At 56.5% G+C, this 21,677-nt stretch overlaps 6 protein-coding genes across 6 annotated transcripts; 2 read left to right on the top strand and 4 right to left on the bottom strand.

The window, feature by feature from the left end:
- Nucleotides 1-6,772: 6,772 nt before the first annotated feature.
- Nucleotides 6,773-7,927, top strand: INS49_001134 (uncharacterized protein; the record flags this gene model as incomplete). The annotated part of the gene is made up of 1 exon (XM_043161967.1): nt 6,773-7,927. One exon carries the CDS (start codon nt 6,773-6,775, stop codon nt 7,925-7,927), a length of 1,155 nt encoding a protein of 384 aa, XP_043030473.1.
- Nucleotides 7,928-8,807: 880 nt separating this feature from the next.
- On the bottom strand, nt 8,808-10,390 carry INS49_001133 (uncharacterized protein; the record flags this gene model as incomplete). Its single annotated transcript, XM_043161966.1, has 2 exons — nt 8,808-9,647; nt 9,728-10,390. 2 exons carry the CDS (start codon nt 10,388-10,390, stop codon nt 8,808-8,810), a joined length of 1,503 nt encoding a protein of 500 aa, XP_043030472.1.
- A 417-nt stretch (nt 10,391-10,807) lies between these two features.
- Nucleotides 10,808-11,672, bottom strand: INS49_001132 (uncharacterized protein; the record flags this gene model as incomplete). Its single annotated transcript, XM_043161965.1, has 2 exons — nt 10,808-11,204; nt 11,284-11,672. 2 exons carry the CDS (start codon nt 11,670-11,672, stop codon nt 10,808-10,810), a joined length of 786 nt encoding a protein of 261 aa, XP_043030471.1.
- Nucleotides 11,673-12,875: 1,203 nt separating this feature from the next.
- INS49_001131 (uncharacterized protein) lies at nt 12,876-14,510 on the top strand (the record flags this gene model as incomplete). Its single annotated transcript, XM_043161964.1, has 1 exon — nt 12,876-14,510. One exon carries the CDS (start codon nt 12,876-12,878, stop codon nt 14,508-14,510), a length of 1,635 nt encoding a protein of 544 aa, XP_043030470.1.
- Nucleotides 14,511-15,285: 775 nt separating this feature from the next.
- Nucleotides 15,286-17,087, bottom strand: INS49_001130 (uncharacterized protein; the record flags this gene model as incomplete). Its single annotated transcript, XM_043161963.1, has 3 exons — nt 15,286-16,665; nt 16,733-16,925; nt 16,993-17,087. 3 exons carry the CDS (start codon nt 17,085-17,087, stop codon nt 15,286-15,288), a joined length of 1,668 nt encoding a protein of 555 aa, XP_043030469.1.
- Nucleotides 17,088-17,685: 598 nt separating this feature from the next.
- INS49_001129 (uncharacterized protein) lies at nt 17,686-21,011 on the bottom strand (the record flags this gene model as incomplete). Its single annotated transcript, XM_043161962.1, has 3 exons — nt 17,686-18,330; nt 18,420-18,832; nt 20,153-21,011. 3 exons carry the CDS (start codon nt 21,009-21,011, stop codon nt 17,686-17,688), a joined length of 1,917 nt encoding a protein of 638 aa, XP_043030468.1.
- Between the last annotated feature and the right edge of the window lie 666 nt (nt 21,012-21,677).

Raw genomic sequence — 21,677 nt, 5'->3', positions numbered from 1 at the left:
GACAATGGGCAGGATTTTTGCTCGCACGGAACGGCGAGACAAGATGGTGGCTTTTTTCGGGGCGGTCGGTCAATGGGGGAGGGGAGGGAGGACGGAAGGGCAGGGGCAGGGCAGGGCAGCAGGGCAGGGCTGGGCTGGACTGGACGGGACTGGGGAATGCGAGGGTGAGTTGCAGGTGGGCTGAGAGCCTGGGAGGGAGAGAGGGATGTAGGGTGGTGGTGGCCGACACAAAAAAAGAGGCGGCAGCTTCTCGGGGGAGGGTGGGAGCTGGTCGGTGGTCGTGGCGCTCCACAGGCATCCGAGATTCATGGCATCTCATGGATGGGCTGACTGGGTCGAGGGGGGGCGTGGCAGGGAGCCCAGAGCGCGCTACGGTGTCCGTGGTCCCGAGAGCAGCTTCCTGGTGGGTGCCAGTCTGTGGTGGCAGGCGCTGGGGCACAAGGTCGGGGTGCGCTCATTTCCCGGCCGGAGCACCGACCGCTGGGCCTCCCACCTGGTTACGAAGGGGGAGGGGGCGGATGGTCTGGTTGCCTTGGTCTCACAGCGGGCCAAACCTCCGTCAAAGAGGGTCGAATAAAGGCTTCCTGCTCCCCGCCCGACTTCGTGCACCGGCTCTTTTGGTTTGGGTCTCAATTCCAAGCCTTTCTGTCGCTGCAAAGGGGGGACGGCAAGTGCGATGGCTGCCTCCAGATCGAGGACAGCAGGCACGGCAACCGGCTGGGAAGGGACAGGACCGGGAGATCGGGGCAGGAACCTGGCAGCCTGGGCTGGGCTGGGCTGGGCTGTGACTGCGACTGCGACTGCGACTGCGACTGCTTTTTGCTCCTTTTTCTGTGGGGCCACCCGCCATTCCAGTCCGTCTCCGTCCACGTCCACGTCGCTGCCGTCTAGTCAGTCATCAGTCAGTCGGTCGACCTGCTCTTCCTGTGCACCGTTGTTGATGTGGTCTACACACTACGCACGTAGTAGGCAATCTACCGAGGTACTTGATAGACACCTAGGCCGGTACGTGCACATCACACAGCAACTGTGTACCTAGGTAGTGCCCAGTAATGATAGGCAAGCCGTCCGTCTTCTTCTGGTGAGCATGACGACGGAGCTGACAGAAACAGCCACTGCCGTCCAGTCCCTTCCGTCCCTTCTGTATGCGGCCATGCTGCTGCTTGCTGCTGCTGCTCTTTTTTTAGACCCCGGCAGCCCGAGTGCTCTTTCTCTTCCCCTCCCTGCCCAGGCCGTCCTGGTGCTGGGCTCGCTGGCTCGCTGCTCGTCAGTGGCAGGAGGCAGTGCCGGGTCTCAGGTCAGGTCGGGTCAAGTCCTGGCAGCTGCAGACGAGAACAGCCTCGGACCGCAGCGCAGCACAGCGCGGTGTGGGTAGGCCAGCCCCGGGGTTTCCTTCTTGCCTCCCACCCATCTCGACATCATCCTGCATACTACCAGGTACCTCCCAAGGTACGTATCTTGCCCTGTCGACCGGTGCTGCAAGTCTATACATTACATGCCGTCACACATTTATTGTGTCTTGAGCCATCAGGTATATGAACTTGGACAGACTCCCAAAAAGTGTGAGCATATACGAGGGCACGGGGCGATGGCTAGCCCCTACTGTGTACGCGACATGATGATCGCTGGCGAGTCGGGTCGGCCCAGTCGGTGCCATTGCTCGGGTTTCAAGCTTTGCTCTTGTCTGGTGCTCCCCGTCCCTGTTCCCCGTCCCTGTGCCCCGTCCACTGGCTCCCCCCCGCCCATCACCACCATGCCACGCGACATTGACAGCCCCCATCGGTTCTGCTGCCAATTCAATCGTGGTGGACTTTGCAGAACTACGGGCCCAGTAAGCCGAATTCCAGGTTCAAACTGAGGTCTTCGTTTTCGTACCAATGCCGTGTGGCGTGCTGCCCCCAGTCGAGTCGGATCGTGTCGAGGCTTGCCAAGACGGAGCCTACGGTACAAAGACTACACGTCGCGTGAGCGACCAACAGCCAGCCAGCCAGCCAGACTGACGGACGGGCGGGCGGACATCCAGCCTGGCAGGGCTTCATCACCCGTGTCCTGTGTTCCGTCTCCCGCACATGGGCCTCACTCATACTCGCAGCCACACCCACACCACGCCTGTGCTAATAAACCACGTTACATGCACAGGATCTTATTACAGTACCAAGCTTGTTGCCGCCGGAGCAGTGGTGCCGCTCCAAATTTCACACCGGCCACAGATCCGTTTCTGCCAGTGTCTCACATACCCCCAGTTGCTCCGATTTGTTCGCCCACCGGCCCAACACACAGACGATGAGACGTCACCGCACTGGCACCGCACTGTAGACTGCAGCGGCGCCCCCTCGGAAGCTAGTGGAGCCGCCGAATGAGAGTGCAGTCGACGCGCGACTCGCTCCCTCCCTGATCAACCTGTTCATGCGCATGCGCCGCCGCGCCCACTTTTTGCGACCGCCTCCTTTCCTTCCCTTCCGGCTGGTCGCCGACCGAGCCGGCTTGGAGCTGGTCTCCAGCGGGTCGACCTTGGTGACTCCGTTTACGACAGAACCTCTTGATGATGGTCATGGCAAGCTCCAGTGCTCAATGACTCGCTGGGGTAGTAGTGATGCCTCCGGTGAGATCCCACAGTCGTGAACTTTGGGGGGCGCAAATGCAATGCGACGGCACATGCCGATGCGCAGGCCGCGCCGAGTCTCCCGGAGCTGGGCTTCTCGTGCTCCGACACACGAGACAGTGCTAAGGGGCTGCTGATCTGCCGTCGAATCCTATCCTGCAACATCCACTCTCCGGCTTCTAAATTTGAAAGCTGAATGCTAGGCTATGTACACAAACTGTTATCTGTATACAAATAGCAAGTTGTAGTCTCCCCACTCATACACGACGAGGCCTTTCGTCGGACCCTGAGCGCGGCGCCGACAGCTGAGCAAGGCAGCATCGCGATTTCGACGCCCTCATTACATGGGCCCAGAGCACCCGAAGCCGCGCTAACCCGACACCGCTCGATCAAGCTGACTCCCAGTCGCCAAGGTCTGATGATCCCGGGGAAGGCTCCGGCTCGCCCAGTCCACCATTTCATTCGAGCACTCGGATGACCTCGGGGGAAACCAAGTGTCCCCCGCCCCCTTGATCATGGAACGAACGAACAATGGACGAAGCTAGCACGCGCGCACGGATGGTTACACAAATGCAGAATCTCAAGTCGTTCGCTCCCGGAAAATGGCCAACCGACACCCAGCGCGGAATCAGACTGCCCCCATGGGCAGTGGGCAACACGACAGACACCTTCGGCAATGCAGGGATCAGTAGGAGGAACCGCTCCCGACATTCCACCGCTTAGTCTTCGGCACCCTGCATCCAGTCCCTTCTTTTGGCCGCCGGCGACCTCCGGGACGGGCTTCTGCTTTTGCTATTCGCTTCTCCCCCCTTTCGAGGCGCAACGGCGTCATAGTCCGCCCTGAATCCTCCCTTCGGATCTGGAACCGGCGGAGATGTGTTGGCTGAGGACTACAGCGATGATCGAGACGCCACCATCTGCGATCTCAAGGTGCACGCGCCTTGTAGATGCAAACCACCCGCCCAATCGAGTCACAGCGCGCAGCGCAGGCTGAATTCATAGGCGCCGGTCGAGATTATTGCTTGCATTCCTTGGTGAATGGTTGGGTGGCAGAAAAGCTGGTTCCCCATAATCCGGGCCGGCCTTGTCGGCACTTCAGCCTGTGCATTCCCAGCAGACCCTCCAGCTAGGCCAGTCTGTCCACCAAATGCGCTCAGTGAAACGATCCCACTGTATAGCGCCTGGATCCCAGGCTTGCAAGGCCCTAATGCGTGGCTGGCACATGCAGGTACTGGTCACGCTCGCGTGCGCGACACGCGCGTGTCCCAGCACCTCTCGCGCCGCGTTGTTATGCGCCTAAGCGCTCACGTCGATCACAGATGTCCTAGAAGCCTTGGCAGAAACTGCAGTCTTATTCGCTCCATCTAGACAATTCTCATGCCTGGGTAGCTACTGAGGCGTGCAAAACGATTGTCAAGTCCAAGCTGCATACACTTTCGAAGCCGTTGGCAGCAAAACTTCCGAAGCAAGGTCAGATCCAAACTCATCGCTCCCTCCCTACATTGTCCACATCCCGTCAGATGTCGTATATCGCTCAATAAATCTAAGCTTCCTCATACGATTTAGGAGGCTTTCTTCCTTACAATGGTGTATTTCGACACCGCCCATGCCTAGCTCTTACTAAGTAGCCTTGATCATTGCACACATGATTGGTAATTTCTATATTGTGCCTCCGACGCGCAACATCTATGTCACTTCTTTGTACATACGTAGATCTTGACCGCATTTTCTTTTATTTCAGATTTTGTCTAGAGCATCATGGTATCGATTCGAAGTATTTGCCTAGGTGAGACAGATTCTGTGTCGTGGTCTGGCTTCTCTTGTCAATCAAGGTCATCACATGCTGGCATCTGCAACATGTTTCCAGATTATAAGCATCGATCGCATCACGATTTAGCCATCTTTGGCTCATTCACAAAATTGCACCATCTTCCGGTAACTTTTCCGAGGGTATTTCTCCTCGCGAGCTTGGTCACACTGAGTAGTAGCAGCAGCCTTGGAATGGCCGGGTCAGGTTATCTATGCTTGCTGGCCCTTCTTACAAAACTTCCCGACCTCGTTGGGATGAGCATCGAATATGGATGTCTCCGAGGGACAGAAACCTGGTACCCATAGTCACGCAGCGGGGACCTTCCAATCTCTAGTGTGTGGGAACGTGACGGTCGCGATTTGCTTGGGTCAAGTGGCACCTGAGCAAGCGGATCCTCATTTCTTAAGGTTACCAGCGCTGTGTTTAGATGTGCAACATTTTCAATCCAAACTCCAAAATCGTAACAAGTAGATTCAGAGTTGTTCACAGCAAGCTCTCCTGTATTCCTCCATTCCAGATCGACAACGGAGAAGCTCCCTCTCAAGGTCGTGAATGAACCACTCCATGCATGGAACCTTCGATATTAAGATCCCAGTCAGTATAGGATCAATTCTGACTCCCGAGGTCACTGGGATAAGTCTAGCGATCCACAATCCGTGATCGAAGTGGGTTGCTGGAACCACAGTCATCGATACCAAGTTAAAGCTCGCCTCCAAAATGACAACAATGACAGCCGAAAATTGGGCCTTTTGCCCTAAAAGAGCCCGAACCCTCCAAGTTGTTTTACTGCCGGTGAGGTTGATTTCAAAGCAGCAGCCCTGGGAATACTACTGCTTATAAAGCATGCGCACGCGACAATCTTGTGGAAGGGGGCAGAAGTGCTGCTGAAAAATACTAAATACTTGCCTTCTCGATGCTAACAGGTAGCTAGGACCGTGAAGCTTCTTAAACCAACACGGAAATGAGAGCCAGGTTTAACTCCCAAAGTCAGGTCAACTCAATTGCGTTTCCCCTCCATATCGCCCTCGTGACCTTCTTCTCCATCCGAAAAGATGTCTTCGCCGAGGTCAGACTAGTGCGATTCAGGGTAAGGTATCGGACATGTCATTGAGGAAGTTGTTGCACACAATGTTGGAACTCGTATGAATGGTCTGCGGCTGCTGTCCTGTGACAGGTTGAGAATCACATTGCACACATTGAATGGCTTGTAAGCAGTTCCCTACACACGCCGGTTACGGGTGTGTAACCTACTTCAGAGCCTCGTTTGGCCACGGAAATAAAGATCCTTACAGGTGGCTTGAGGCACCACACCATGTCAGAAACCCTGCATTGTGTGTCAATCAAACTTGCCTGCCGTAATATGCTTTGATGCCTGATTAAGGTGGTTCGACGTGGTCTCGTTATGACCTCTATCAATCATGGGACAATTGATTATGTATTGCTCCTTACGCCGTCTTGCTCTTTCTTGTAACTGCGTCACCAAGGAGTGATTCTAATTCCATAAGTTGCTACGTTTCCTTCAGGGTGAGAACCGAGAATGCATCGATGTGCATCAAGAGGAGTAGAATTGTCAACCGGTCAGGTCTCTACATGGGATAACCTACCGCGGAAACCTACCGTGGGATAACCTACCGTGGGATAAACTGCACTATAGTATACAATTCGAGTCTGAGCACCTGCTTCTCCCTCATCGACTGAGTTCATGGAGCCGGGACATCACGCCGAACTCGTGATACAAATGCGGAACCGCTATTCCAGTGGATTAAAAATAGCACCTTAATATTCTCACAAACTTGTCATATTTTAGACTCGAATTGTTTTCTATTACCAAGCATTCCCACCCAGTCTCAAGTGACAGATACCCCGTCTCTGTTGGTAACGTGTGTCTTTTGTTTGATGTCGCAACTCTAGTCTGCATGCTACCTGCAGACGAAGGCGACGCTAACAGCCCTTTCGGGTAATAGACTGCTGATTGCAACGTCATGATCGTGTTGTGCTCCTCTTAAAACCGGCGGCAGGCTGGGGGTGCCCAGTTACAGGTGGTCATTGCGACGACTTGGAGTGCAGAGTCACATTCCAACCGGCTTACACCGTCCCAGGTGCATTGGAAGCTTGGCAGATACGGGCAAGCACCCAATAGGGCCCTTAGACCTGCGCAGTAGCAACACACCTTCGCAGATGCTGAATAATTGTACTCATTCGCCGGTTCCATGGAGAACGAAAGTCACCAGCAAAGAAGCCTGGAACATAAAGAGGGTGGTATAAAAGCAAAGGCTCAAACTTAACCATCATACCCATACAAGCTGCAATTCACAGTGCGCCCACCAAGACCCACTCCCAGAGCTATCTTAGGTCTCACAATGGCATCTCCGTCCTCACCAAAGATACTCCTCCTTGGTGCAACAGGCTACATAGGTGGCACTGTTCTCTATTACCTCACCCGATCCCCTGCCCTCGCTAGATGCCTACCCATTAGCGTTCTTATCCGCGGTGCCGACCGCGCCGACAAGTTAAAGTCCGTCTACGGGGACCAGATCTCCACCGTTCCCCTGACAACCCTGGACGACTTGGATCTCATAACCAGGCTCGCCAGCGAGCATGACATCGTCATCAACGCGGGTACGGGGTACCACCCCCCAAGCGCGGAGGCCCTGGTCCACGGGCTAGCCAAGCGCAAGGCTGCCACCACGGGCAACAACGGCGACGAGGGCACCACCGTGCCGCCGTGGCTCATCCACACGAGCGGCAACTCCAACATGTCGGACAACCCGCTGGCGGGCGATCGCTACCCCGAGGATTTCTGGCTCGACGACAGCGACCCGTTGCGCATCTACGAGCTCGAGCGGGACAAGGAGGCGCGGGAGCCGTACCCCCAGCGCGCCGCGGAGCTGGCCGTGCTCGAGGCGGGCTCCAGGCTCGGCGTCGGCACCACGGCGCTGCAGAGCCCCGCCATCTTCGGGCCCGGGAGGGGCCTGTTCAGCACGGCCGAGGCGATGGTGCCGACCATGATACGGTTCGTGCTGGATAACGGGTACGGGGCCAGGCTGGGAGACGGGACGGCCCAGATGGGGTTCGTGCACGTGGACGACCTGGCGGAGCTATACGTCCGCGTGGCGGAGGAGGTCGTCGAGGGTGGTGGGAGGGCGGTGCCGAGCGGCAAGGAGGGGATCGTGTTCCCTTGCGTTGGGATGGTGACGCTGGTGGATATTGCGCGGGACTGCGTCGAGGCCGTGGCGCGGAAGGGGATCATCCAGACCAAGGAGGTCAAGGAGGTGGACCTGGACACTGCTGCGCCTTACTTTGGTGGTGGGGACTTCGGGAGGCACATCGCGTCGGTCGGATGGGCAGGGCATTGGAACACGATCGGGACGGTTGGTGAGAAAAAGCTGGGCTGGAAGCCGGTGCATCGGAAGGAGGCGTGGCATGACCATGGACATTTTGATTTCGAGCTCGATGCTGTGCTGGAGGGGAAGAGACCATTCTCTCTCGATAAGGTTACGGGGGGGAGGGAGTAACCTGGAGGACCAAGGTCCTCATCTATTTTCCACCAATTCTGGTGTCTCTCTATATCATTCTTTATCCCTGATTCTCTCTTAACTCAGTGCTCATTTAGTGTTGAGAAAGAGGTTGAGACGAGAGGAGGCGTATGTTCTGTTCATTGTTAACACTCTCAACATGCACAGAGCAACGCAAGTACACGGCGGGAAGTAAGACAACCCGGATTGTCCTAGATGTGGAGAACAAGCCATGGCAGTTTCAAATATCGAGTGCACATCCCAAGCTTCCGGAGTGTAGCAGCAACAGGCTGTCTTGGTTATCAGCTCTCAAGAGAGGCTACTTCGATGCCTGATGAGCAAAGCAAGCACATAGCATGCCATTCGCATGGTCAAGGCTAGCAGTACATAACCATGACATGAGAAGGTTGGAGCGATCCTCTCCCAATTAGTCAAAGTTGGCGAATCGGGGTTCAGCCTTTGAACTTTGAGAAGTAGCTGGGACAAGTCGCAACCAGCAGATAAAGCGGACCTAAGATTCGAACAGCTGCTCATCGCCACTCTGGACCGCACGCTCACTTCATCCTGCAAGAGCTGACTTGTATCTATCAGCATCGACCGTTCTGTCCAGCGCAATGGATAAATCAGCTCTGATGACTTCGTCTCTCACCTCACGCTCTCGGAGGCACCAACCACAAGGCGACATGTTATACTCTTTTTTCCAGCGGTTAGCGAACAACGTTCCTAGAAGCGGCTGCATGGCTAATCAGGAGTTGTTGTACGTGGATTCTTGAATTATGGCAGGTCAAACTCGGATCTCGAACTTCGGCTCCATATATTCATGCTTTCGGGAACATCGTTTTGTCTATTCACTGTCTCCTAAAAAAATGCAGGCTTAAGATCACGCTTCAACATCAGTCAATGCCGACCTCATCTCACCCTTGATCCGTGTCACTGTACCAGCTCCGCCGTAGACCATGCTTGTGTAGATCATCGCCACGCTGGCGCCAGCGTTCAAGACCTTGAGTGCCTGCTCGCCGTTCTTGATGCCGCCCGTGGCGAAGATGACCTTCCGCGGGGGCTGTTTCGAGTCTTGCGCCTTGCTAGACACAATGCCCTCCAGAGCCGGGACGACGGCATGATCCTCCTGTCCCTCACCACCTTGCAGTGACTGTGCATCCAGCATTTTGCGATACCTCCCGACCAAGTCCAGCGTGCGGTCGAACATGGACGGACCAGAGAACCCGCCCGTCTCCGTCAGCGCCTGTTGCTCCCTGGAGTTGAGCCTGACACCCTGTGGCACAAGACCCGCCCTCCGCTTGGTCGTGTTTCCCACGATCACTCCGTCCACGTCACTCATGTACACGGCCTGCACAATGCCAGCCATTTGCGCGCTTTCGTCCTCGTCGGGTGAGACCTTGACCATGACCTTGGGCTTGGTCTTGCGGTTCGTCTTCCTCGCCTCCTGAACAACGGCGCTCAATATCCTTCCCAGAGGCTCCGCAGCCTGCAGGTCTCGCAGCCCGGGCGTGTTGGGGCTGGATACGTTCACGACCAACACGTCGGCGTAGGGAGCCACCCGGTTCACGCAGTACACGTAGTCCCTCGCCACGGCGTCAACATCCCGCTCGTCCGTCTCCTTCTGCTTCGCGACCTGCACGCAAAGTAGCCTGCCGGGAAGTAGACTGCCTGGGGGGACATCCACGCCCTCCCCGTTGAGGACCTCCCGCTCGGTCAAAGCCTAGGGACCTGGCGTACTTCCGGACGCGCTCTCGCAACCTCGCGGCCATAGCATCCGCGCCTCGGCTGTTCAGGCCATACCGGTTGACCATGCCCTCCACGGTCGGCACCCTCCAGACACGGGGCTTGGGGTTTCCCCTGCGGCTTAGGGGTGCAGCCGCCAACCTCGACGACACCCGCCCCGAGCTCAAACAGCACATCGGTGATGTCGGCGTCCTTGTCCAAGCCCGCCGATATGCCGATTGGGCTCGCAAGATTGACGTCGAACACCTGGGTGGCGAGGTCGCTGGGCTCGGGGACGATACCGGGCGCCCGTGAGGGTCGCTCGCGCGGGTGTAAGCCCAGCTCATAGAGGAACTTCAGGGCCTTGGTGCCGACGTGGTGGGCTTCTTCAGCGTCGGAGTAGACGAGTCGCAGGAGAGGTGGGACGAGCCATTGTTGGTATGATGCGCGCGTGTCGGTCGCGTAGAGATAGAGAAGATAGGCGGAGGCTAGGAGGGAGGTGGACAGGGCGACCGTGCCAAGACCGATGGCGGATCGTTTGGGAGGCTGTTTGTGATCTTGCTCCTCTTTATTCTGCTGTTCAGAGCTGGAGGAGGAGGTCGTGGTTTCTTGACTCGTCGGGGACGAGGACGCAGAACGGAGCGCGGCCTGGTATGACGAGAATTGAGGTCGGGGAGCTGGCCTGGAGAGGCGCAGGGCCGTCAGAGGGGTGCGCAGACCGCGGGGCGTCAGTCGAGCCATGGTCAAGGAGAGGCACTGGGCGGCGCCAGGGCTCAATGGCTCGCTGGTGTTGAGAGAACGTGGGTTGAAATACAAATGACGTTGGTGCTGGGAAGAAAGCTGCCGCAGTCGGGAATTTGAAGAAGCAGCACGAGCCTCTCCTGACATGTGGTTTGCTTACCGTGCGATCTGCACTGGAGCACCGTACGATATGGCGCGATCACGAGTCAATGCACAGTGCAAACTGCCGAGTCCCCTGCTTGCCCCAGGGGGTTCTGGATATTTATTCCCGGTCTGATTCTATTCTCTCTATTGTCTATCTGCGCAAAACCTGAACGCCGTCTAATGCCTGTTTGTCTATGCATGCCCCTTTCCCTATATATACCATGTATGGATACGGTGTCGTATCTGCGCCCATCTACGCACAGTCTGTATGGTCTAAGAGGTCACCATCTTGATGCCGGACGGCGGTATCCTCCCACCTGGCCTGGAAATGGCCTCTTCCTCTTCGGCGCGCCGGTTCAACCACGTCAGATATGTCTGCCACCCAACGGCGATGACGCCTGCGAAGACACTGCGGTATTCCAGAGGGACGTAGTGGAAGTTGATGGCTGTGACGATGGGCCACAGCTTCACAGAATTCATCAGGCTGACAGGAACGGTTCTTTTTACACGCGCCCAGATCTCAACAAAGTTGTCGCCTGCCAGGAATGCCTGCATGCCGAAGAAGTAGGTGTTGAACAGGGGCGTGAATATCGACTGGTTGACAACGATCTTGGTAGCTATGGAGAGGGCTCGCGACGAGTAGTTGAAGTTGCGCGACAACCACATAAACCTGGACCACACGCAGACGGTCAGCTTGCTGTATGTTGTCGCATTTCATAATCTGGAGGCAGAGAGGCAGGAAAACGCACCATTCATAACTAGGGATAGAAGAGATGCTTCCGATGATCAGCGACCGCCCGGTCCTCTCGACATCATATTCCTTCCCGTTGATGCGCTGCGCCGAGAGGTCGGCGAACAAGTATATGGTCAAGGATGTGCAGATTTGAGTAATCCAGGGCCTCTTCCTCTGCGCTCGACCATATGCCTGCACCGTACGGGTCAAGGGCCCAAGGCGCATCCAAAATGGAATGTCAGCAGTAGGCACCGTGTTGGGGATGGGGATCTCCTTTTCCGATGCATCGGTTTCGGGCTTGCTGTGCCTCCATCGCCGCTGCTGGTGTCGCGGCCGGCTGCTGGACCTGAGAGACTGAACCTGCCGGCGCAGAAAGGCGCGGTAGTAGAAAGGGGCCGCTGCCATGCCCGGGTCGAATCTGTGACGGTGTGGTTATGCGTTGGGCAACATTGTCAGGGGAAGATGTGTCAGGGGCTAGCAAGAGTCGGCGGCGGGCGAACAAACAAAAGAGAAATGCCGTTCCCAGACTTGCGACAGCTACAAAGCCGATGCCGCAATGCCGCCAATGCGGCGCCGACCGGAGTCCGCTTCGGCCCCACCACCTTGGCATTTAAGCACATCCAGGGCCCAGTTACGGTGCGGTGGCCGCAAGGGTTCTGGTGAGGGTCCATTGCGGCTCTATTCTCGACGTTCACTTTAGCAACAGCATCATCGACCATTCGCCAGTGACTCGGACATGTGTGTGTTATTACGCGATGTCTTGAGGATAGAGTCATTGAACACAGGACGACCTTCAGGAACCACATTGCCCACGAAGGTCGTGAGCGCTCTCAGGCAGAGCGAAAAGGCGAGCACGACAGAGCATAGCTGGGACCGACAACGAACAGCATCACTGGGCTCAGGTTGGCATCTTGGGGCACTCATGGCATGAGATGGGAGACTGCATGAGTCCAATCTTCCTAATTCCGTGTGGGAGAGCGCCACCACTCATATTTGGTCACGGGACGCACCCTTCCCATTCCCATTCCCATTTGCATGACGCGACGCGACGCGCCTTGGCCTTCCTCTGAGACATGGGATCAGAGTCCTGGATACCTCACTATTGCGAGTGGGCCAGACGCAACACGTTCATCCCCGGTGTGGCAGGGCCCTGACAAGCGTCGCAGGAGCTGGCCTTCCACCACCAAGTGCGGAAGCACTCAGTTTCATTTCTTCGAGCCATTCCAGCCGTCCTTGATCTGGGGGTGTCGCCTACCATCAAGCGATGGAATCGTTCAACGAATGGCTGGCCCCGCCAACTGGGGTACCTAAGGCTTAGTTCCGCAGCGGTGAGGACCTCGAGTTCTTTACACACTTGCTATTGGAACTAAAGGGGTCCAAAATTTGGTCGGATACTGAAGCAAGTAGAAAGGTACCTCTGACTTAGAGATGATAGTATTTGGTCGGTGCGTTTCGTCGATTTGAAGGGAGGGAAGGGATCTGCCGTCCCAAGGGAGGAGAGCAGGGCCACGCCATGCTCAAAATGCCCTCAGCACCCCCGGGGAGCCCTTGGAACATCAAACTTCTGGAAATGCGTAAGCCTTCGTTTCTACAGATGCCTGTTTCTTCATGTTGCACCCCACGTACATGGCCAGGAAGGCCAGATTCCACAAGGAAGCTGTGCTTCTAGGGATTGTTTGCGCCTTGGTCATCTTGCTCCTCCTCCCAAGGCAACGAGCCTTCCCCCGATTGCCCACGAAGGCATCGGAGAATGGGCCGCCCCATCCAGTACAGTTGCTACACCAACAGGCCATTCGCGACTTCCAAGAACTCCTATCTCAGCAGTCACAGAGTCCGGATGAGGCAGCCGCCGAGTATCAAGAGCGGTACGGCAAGCCGCCGCCGCCAGGCTTCAAGGAATGGGTCAAGTACGCCTTGCGACAGCACTCACCGATAATCGATGACTTCGATACCGTCTTCGAGAATGTGGAGCCCTTTCACCAGTACTCTCCAGAGAGGTTGAAGAACCTGATGGAGAAGGCAACCGCGGGCGACAACGCGGCTGCAACGCTATGCTCATACACCAAGGCTGATGGGTTTCAGGACTGCGCCTACTTTGCCGACGTCATGGAATGGATATTTGGAGACGCGAAGAAGCGCCTTCCAGATATAAAAGTCCCGGTCAACACTCTCGACGAGCCCTCGGTGCTGCTGATGAACGATGCAAACGATGACATGGCCTCCGAGTGGCCCAACCTGGCTCGCCAGAACATCGTGGAGAAAGTGGCCGAGGCATGCATGGTCCGGGGGCAAACCACGGTGGACAGGCTCCTGACAAACAAAGTCGAGACATTTGGGCTGCCTTTCGTGCAGAGCGTCGAGGAAGAGAAGGATCTGTGTCTCCATCCGGAGTACAAGGACTACCACGGCTTCCTGAACTCCCCGACCAGTTTCAGACAGCTCGGCACCGCCGTGCCTCTGCTGTCAAGGGCGGCCCCATATCCCTTCTCCGATATCCTCATGCCATCGCCCCACTACGCCTTCCCCCACAACCTTTACAATAGGATACTCGACACGCCATGGCACAAAAAGAAAAATGCCGTGTTCTGGCATGGCTCCACGACCGGTGGTCATTGGCACAAGGACACTTCATGGCGGCACGGCCACCGCCAACGGCTCGCGATCTTGGCCAACATGCACGCAAAGGGCCAGAACTACACATACCTGCAGCCAGCCAACGACACTGGGCGGGCCAGCGACCCCTGGCACACGTATACGACGCCCCACCTCGACCGCAAGCTGTACAACGTACACATCTCCGCGGCACTGCAGTGCGACGATGACGAGTGCGAGCAGCAGGCGCGCTTCTTCCACATCGACGAGCACAGCGACCAGCCGCCGACGCAGCCGTACCGGTACCGGTTCGCGTTCGACATCGACGGCAACAGCTACAGCGGGCGCTTCCACAAGGCCCTGGCCGGCCACACGACGCCGCTCAAGATGAGCATCTTCCGCGAGTGGCACGACGAGCGCCTCATCCCCTGGCTGCACTACGTCCCCGTCAGCCAGAGCATGGACGAGCTGCCCGAGCTGATGCGCTTCCTCGCCACCACCGAGGAGGGCCAGGAGGTCGCCTTCCGCATCGCCGAGGAGGGCAGGAAGTGGTACCACCGCGCGCTCACGCCGGTGCACCAGGGGCTGTATCTTTATCGGTTGTTTCTGGAATTGGCGTGGCTTTTGGACCCGGAGCGGCCTGTGGAGTAGATCATGGCGGAAAAGCGTATCTCTGGACGGCGCCGATCCTTTGAATTTACGATGAAGCCTGTATCTCGGAGCAGATTGGAGGTAGTGTCCACAACAAATTGAGACCATCTTCACTCACGAGAGTAATTTGAAATGTTTTGAGGCATTGTGAGATTTTGATTGGCTGCGCTCAAGCTTGTACAACTCAATGTTCCCAACAAATGGCGTTCTCTCGGATTGTGAGAATAGCCACTGTCCTGAAGTCCCTTTTCAATTGCTTCGCAGCATTGGTGTGAAGAAGCAACATGATACAGCCAGGATCCCTTTGCCACGGGGTATTTGAACAAGACATATCTCCCCCTTTCTTCACGCTCGTGCTATCATGCCACAGCAAACCAGTCTCAAGCTGTCTAAATGCAGGTCCTCAGCACCAATCGAGGGAATCCAGTCCGGAGCAAATGTGCCGGCTGGTGGCTTACACAAGGGCTGCTGCGTCCCTTTCCGCATTTGGCAAACAAAAGCAGCCACGTCGCGTCATCCGTAAGATTTGTTCTATATCTGGTGTGGGATGCGGTCACGGCATGGCACTCGTGGTTCTCTGGTACATGTCCTGTTCCAAGATCTGCATGTTCTTTCTCGGTACGAATCCCCCTATTAGGCTACGGCAGCTGGGGTTTTCACGTGCTTCTTTTGCATCTTGAGTCGTATACTGTGAGAGAAGACAGCCTTTGTTACTGGCGTCTGTACGGACGGACGGAGACTCAGTCTCGACAGAGTGAACAGTAAAGACTCAAGACTATAGCAACTTCTCCAGTCTACTTCGTAGACCAGCCTTCTCAGGGACACCGGCTTCCAGCTCGCCGCTTCCACTCCCATCGCCGGGCTTGGGACTTTGTGCGTTGATGTAGTCTGCTTGAGTCGCGTATATCTCGTCCGGCCTCACAGCCCGGTCTATAAAGGTCTCCCTCGCAGGCAGTAGCAGTGACAGACCAGTGTAGACAACCGCAGTCCCGACGAAGCCGATCATCCAGCCGATCTGGTAAGGGTGGACTCCCAAACCCACATTAATGTTAGGGTTGATGCCGTTGATGAATCCAGGCAGACTGGGTGCGACACCGACGAGGAAGGCCACTATGGCCCTCCAGTTCACTCCGCCCTTATACCGGTATATGCTGTGCGGGTCATACAAGGCCAGAGTGTCGTACCTCCGCTTATGCACGACCCAGAAGTCGAAGAGCATGATTGCTGCGATTGGACCGAGGAAGATGGCATACGCGGACATAAAGTTGAGGAACGACCCCGCCGACGCGAGGATCTTCCACGGCACCAGGGCCCAGCAGAGCACCGCGCAGAGGAGCTGCCCGCGGCGCAGGTTCACAAAGCGCGGGAACAGCGCCATGAAGTCGTTGGCGGCCGAGAGGGAGTTGGCGGAGATGTTGACGCCGAGCGCCGCGAGGGAAAACGAGGCCGCGGCGAAGAACCTGGCGGGCCGGTTGCTCCAGTGCGAGATGAGCGCGATGGGGTCCCACTCTATCACGCCGTAGTGCACGCCGCCAGCAGAGGCCGAGGCGATGCCGACAAAGGCGATGAATGTGAAGAAGGCCGGCAGCAGAGGGACGTACATGCACTGCCACCGCACGGAGACGCGGCTGTACCTCGAGAAGTCGGCCTGGTTGACCGACAAGGTCGCGTAGTTCCCGATGACGGAGTTCATCGATGCCAGGAAGGCCCAGCTGTAGCTCGACCCGGACACGGTGGATTTCTGGTCGAAAATGTCGGACCCGCGGGTGCTGACGAGGGCCCAGATGAGGATTGCGATCCAGGCCACGGGAACGATGATCGATTTGGCCATAAAGAGCCACCGGAGCTGGTTCGGGTGCATGAGCAGGAAGGGAATCTGGGCGAACCAGAAGATCACAAAACAACCCAGCGTGGCGTCGTCAATGCCTTGCCACGGTGGTATGTTCGACGGGAGCGTCAGGAAGGAGGGCCAAATCGCTCCGATCATGCAGCGGACGGTGAATGCTCCGTTCATCGTCTGAATCGCAAACCAAAAGGTTGCCAATATAGCCCGCGAGACAATAGCGACGTAGGATCCCCAGAAACCCCATGCTGCACGTGCGATGACAGGGAACGGGGTGTGGTGGATAACGCCCGTGGCTCCGTTGAATGCGATCTGAGGCGCGATATGTAAGTCTACTGCCGGGTAATGCGAAGTGAAGTGAAGCACTGGGCTGACTTACAACAATAGAGATGATGAAGAAGCTCAATGCCACAACAGCGACACTCTCGCGCCATGTCAACCCGACCGCAATGACGCTGGCTCCGAATTGCCAGGTTGCCGCGTTGAATGCATCTGATATCCAGTACGCGATGAAGCTCGTCACGCCCCATTTCCTTTCGTGTGGGGGCACGGGGTCGAGGTCCTTGTTTGTCCTATTCACACGTCAGTCTCCGTACCAGTCGGCCTGACGACGAGAAATAGGAGTTTCCATTTACTGACCACCTTGCGTTACCTTCTGCAAAAGATGATTTGGGCTGCTCGACGTGAAGTCGAGGCTTTTGCAGCCGAGGAAGTCGGACCTTGGGGAGCGCCATCGTTCTGTCTCGTCTGAGTCGTGGAGAGTGAAGCAGGCGTCCCTCGAAACGCCCGTCCAGCAAAAGTTACCGTCACAATGCAGACGGAGGAGGAAGGGACAAAGTATTTCAAACATCCCGTCCACAATGCCTATCGGCGCCACTGGGTGCCGGTGGTACGGCTTATCGTAAGACGAGGAGACGGCATTGGCCCAGAGATATGTACCCGCGACACTATACCAAGGTAGCTCCACGGGCCTTGGCAGGCTTGCATGGGCTGATCGATAACGGTGGTGACTCCCGGCTGTCGGCCCAAAATGTTGGACAATGTTGGAGCTACAGTGTAAGCTGCGTGAGACCTCACCATTGATCTACCAGATCCGAAGTGTGTTCACTAGTCTCTTGCAATAGGTAGTGTAAGTGCATGGTCACCAGACCCTGACGTTGTGCGACTTGGACAATTTGTATCACACCGGAATTGTTGACATGCACGTAGTTAGCTACACCGCCCATGGTGCCAACGAATTGTGGTTTGATGGATTGTAGTATGATACCTGATCCATATATGTGTATATATGTATATGCGTGTGTGTGTGTGTCCATGATGCACAACCACACTTCACAGCAGCTCCCCCAGAGCTCGCAGCCCGTCTTCCAAGACCTCAGGATCGCCCAGCCTGAACCGCAGATAGCCCCTGAAGTCGCCACCACCATCCTCGCTGAAGCAGAGGCCCCCAGGAACCACGCACACGCTCTTCTCCGTGGCCAGCCTCCGGGCCAGCTGGACGTCGTCCACAGCCCGGCCGTCGCCCGCGTCCACGATCTGCACCCACGCCGTCCCTGCCCCCTGCGGCCTGACAAAGCGGCACCGGTCCCGGTGCTTGCCTACAAACTCCTCCACCTTCGCGATGCTCTCCGCGCAGCTCGCCAGGTTCCGGGACATCAGCTGCGGGAGGATTTCCGGGCTCAGCGCGTGGCGTGCGATGCCGTCGTCGATCTGGGACACGGAAAGTGTGGTGTAGTCCCGGAGGTTGACGATCCGCTGGATGAGGTCCAGGTCCTGTGAGACGGCCCAGCCGATTCTGATCCCGGGCAGGCCGTAGGACTTGGATAGGGAGCCCGTGGAAACAGTATTGGCGTAAGGGAGGGAAACCGCTGGAGGGGGAGGGACGGTCGGCGAGTGGAAGAGCGGGCTGAATACTTCGTCCGAGAAGACGGTGATTTTAGAGTCTCGGGCGATGTCGATAATCTTTTCCAAGAAATCCTTGGACAAGGTGTAGCCAGTTGGGTTGTTTGGGTTGCTTTCACATGTTAGCATAGAGACATCACCAATCACACCGTCAGCGCTTTTACAGACTTGATGATGATTGCAGTGGTATTCGGCTTGATCATCTTCCGAAGCTCTTCAACATCTGGGGCCCATTCGCCTTCGGGCTTCATCGTCCAGAGATCTACATCGACGCCCTGGTGCTTTGGCAGGAGGTAAAGCTGCCCGTAAGTAGGGAATTGGCAGATTATGTGGTCTCCGGGCCCACAGATTGAGGCAAGTACGAGGTAATTCGCCATTATTGACCCCGGGGTGATGACGACGTTGTCTTCTGTCAGTTTGACATCGCTGGAGGAATGAAGGCTCGCGATCCGCTTGCGGAGGCCCACACTGCCCTTGACTTGGCCATACGTGAGCTTCAGCTCCGGGTCGACCGGGCTAATCTTGGCTGGATGAAGCTCTTGTAAATCTTTCAGGGAGAGAGCCGTCGCATACGATCCTGGGCTGGAATTAGATCAGTCGCAAAGACGATCTGAGAGAGGTCCAACCTTGGAGCTGATGCTTGGCCACAGGCTGCCATAATATCTGGGTTAGATCATGGATATCCATGCGAGCAAGCATTAAAAGGGATCTTACCCCATAGTCTCTCACTGCGCAGAAATGTTAGCCTGGGTCTCGTGGTCGGAGAATGTGGCAGGCAACGACAAACCCCAAGCATCGATTTTGAATTCAGCAATGCTGTGCACCGGCATATTGGCTGTTGGGAAATAAGGAATGAGCTATGAATGGAGTATGACAATGGTTGATTTCTCACACTGAGACTCGGTGATATGGGTTACTCAGAGCTGATATCACGGTAGCGGTACTGGTATAAGTGATGAGCTCCCAAAAGAGGGGTACGTCCTCAGTTGGACCTGCAAACACCGAAGGGCGCGTTGTGTTCCCGGTCTCGGTCTCAGGTTAATGTACTAAATTCTCACGCAGCTTGTGGCGACCATCCGATCCAATCCCCACGTAGCGAGGAAAAGCGCGTGATTATAAAGAAGTCTTATAGCGAGGCATTCTGTTAATGATATCGTTCGCATGGCCGGGGTTTGTAAGCTGTTCCTCACTTAGCCTGCCTTGGAAGAGGCTAACGGCGATGGTGCTCGTTTAGTCGGTTTTGGAGAACTTAATATTCCACTATAATGTTCTTAGAGGCCTAGGCTAGAGTGATATAATTACCTCATCGACCGCATGTCTTCGACATCCTTTCAATGTTCTCTGCCCACAGCGCTCCTCCTTCCTCGACACTCTTTGCCAGTATTGTTAACAGGAGCTCGAGCCAGGATGTTTTCCTTGTTCAGAGCATCGACATGGAGAGTCCCGAACCAAGGTCATCAGCAAGTCACAAGATGAATATGCCCTGGCTAGCTTTCCCTGTTTACTATCTAGGGATGCAGGCCTCCCGCCAGATGTCCAGTTCCCGATGTACAACCGTCCTTCCCAAGATCAGATGCCCTTTGGGCCTGTTTGCCCGTTTCCCAAAAAAGACCGTACCGGTTTTTTATTATCGTTGCCCGATGTTATGAGGGCGTCCGGACAGTTTTGACAAGACTTATACTGTTCATTACAGTAAGTGCCAAGGCACGCTGGTCTTTGGGTATCAATCGCTTCTATGCTATATCAATGGCTCCTCTGTTGCGACCGAGGCATCTCACGGGCCCCTTTCTGTCTTGTCGGCTCCTGCATCTTGTTTTCGTTTTGATTTGCGGCCAAACAAATCACGCGCCGATGATACCCCACGACCTCATCAACTCTCTGAAGCCTCCGCAGTAACCTCTTAATGCCAACATGTCGCCGGTATGCGTGTCGCCGAAGCAGTACGACAGCACATCCATCTCCTCGGACTCATAGCTGGGGATATCCCAGAAGCTCTCCAGCCGCCCCGGGACGGTCGGGATGTTCATATCCGGGGGCAGCTTGACGGGGAACAGCAGGTGCAGCTCGATCTTGGCAATCCTGCCGGTGTGGTAGTCCATGCAGACGGTGAGATAGTACGAGGAGTCCAGCAGCACGCCGACGATGTCGGTGTAGACCTCTTGCGACGGTGGTGGTGCGCCAGTCAGGGCGACCATCTTGTCCAGGGTTTCTTTGGACAGAGGGCCCTGGCCGAGGAAATAGAAGGATATCAGCTCCTGGGGGTAGTCGAAGTGGACGACGACGAGCACATTGAGGTCGATGTCGAGGAATTTCTGCCTGTTTGCCTTGATGCCCTCGGGCATGCCCGGCGTTGCGAGGACGTAGTCGAGGTCCCGCAGGCCGTTCAGGTACATGAGCATGGCGTCGCACCCCTTGTCGGCTGTGAACTCTGGCTGCTCGATGGCGCCTTTGCACTGGGTCCGGATGGCCCTGGCGAGGTTGAGGACGGGGTTGTCGGGATGCAACCACCCCTGGTCCTGGGCGATTTGCAGCGTGTCGGTGGGTGTGGCCAAGAAGAGCCGGAACGCGAGGGGCAGTCCCGGATTGCTGCTGCTGCGTATTTGTATGGCGGCGTCGTCAATGAGCTCGCGGTAGGCGTTGATGACCGCCTTCATGACGTTCGGGTTGAAAGGCGCCTCCAGCAGTTCCGAGCCCTTCTCGAAGTCCTCGAGGAAGCGGGCCTCCACAAAAGGCTCTCGCTCCGATGAGGTCGACATTTCTTGCCCGTCGGGAACAAACACTCGGGAGCGGTGTGGGCGCGTGTGTGGGAGAGTGTGGCGTGAGTGTCTCGGGGTGACGCTGAGTGAGCGAGTTAGTGGGCGAGTGAGCCTGGTCGGTGTGCTGCTGCCGGGAGGCTTCAGAGAGGTGAGCAGCTACGGCGGAGGAGTTGAGTTCCAGCGGCGGCAGCGTTGGACGGTTGGAGGTTGGACCGTTGGATGCACACCGGTCTCGGCTGTTTCACGTCGACTTGGGGAGGCGTTGATCACTTGACCGGCTGGGGATGCAGAAGGGCAGTGCTGTGTGGCCTGGCTGGCCGTGTCGCGCAAGGTGAGCGGCAGATTCTTATTTGTTCACTTCGCGGGCAGGGCAGAGCGTCCCCATCGCCGCCGTAAACGAGCCAGAAAACGGGGGTCGGAGGGCGGTCGTTGCTGGTTTCGGACACAGCCCCGCTGACAGAAAATCAAGGGGACGGCGTCCGCGAGTAATTGCCAACACCCCACCGACAGAGTTCAGGACCAGTCACGTCCGCCCAGCATGAGCTGTCGGGAAGCATCCGCCTCATGCCGCGGCCACGGGCTGGTGTCATGTCGTCGCCCGGGGTCCACTGTCGCCCGTTGAGCCCCCCATCTCACGCCTCAAGAAGGCACCGATGTTGCATCCGC

Source organism: Diaporthe citri (genome assembly GCF_014595645.1).
Source record: "Diaporthe citri strain NFHF-8-4 chromosome Unknown scaffold_1, whole genome shotgun sequence".
Classification (NCBI taxonomy): Eukaryota; Fungi; Ascomycota; class Sordariomycetes; order Diaporthales; family Diaporthaceae; genus Diaporthe; species Diaporthe citri.
This window is presented reverse-complemented; position numbering and strand designations above follow the sequence as displayed.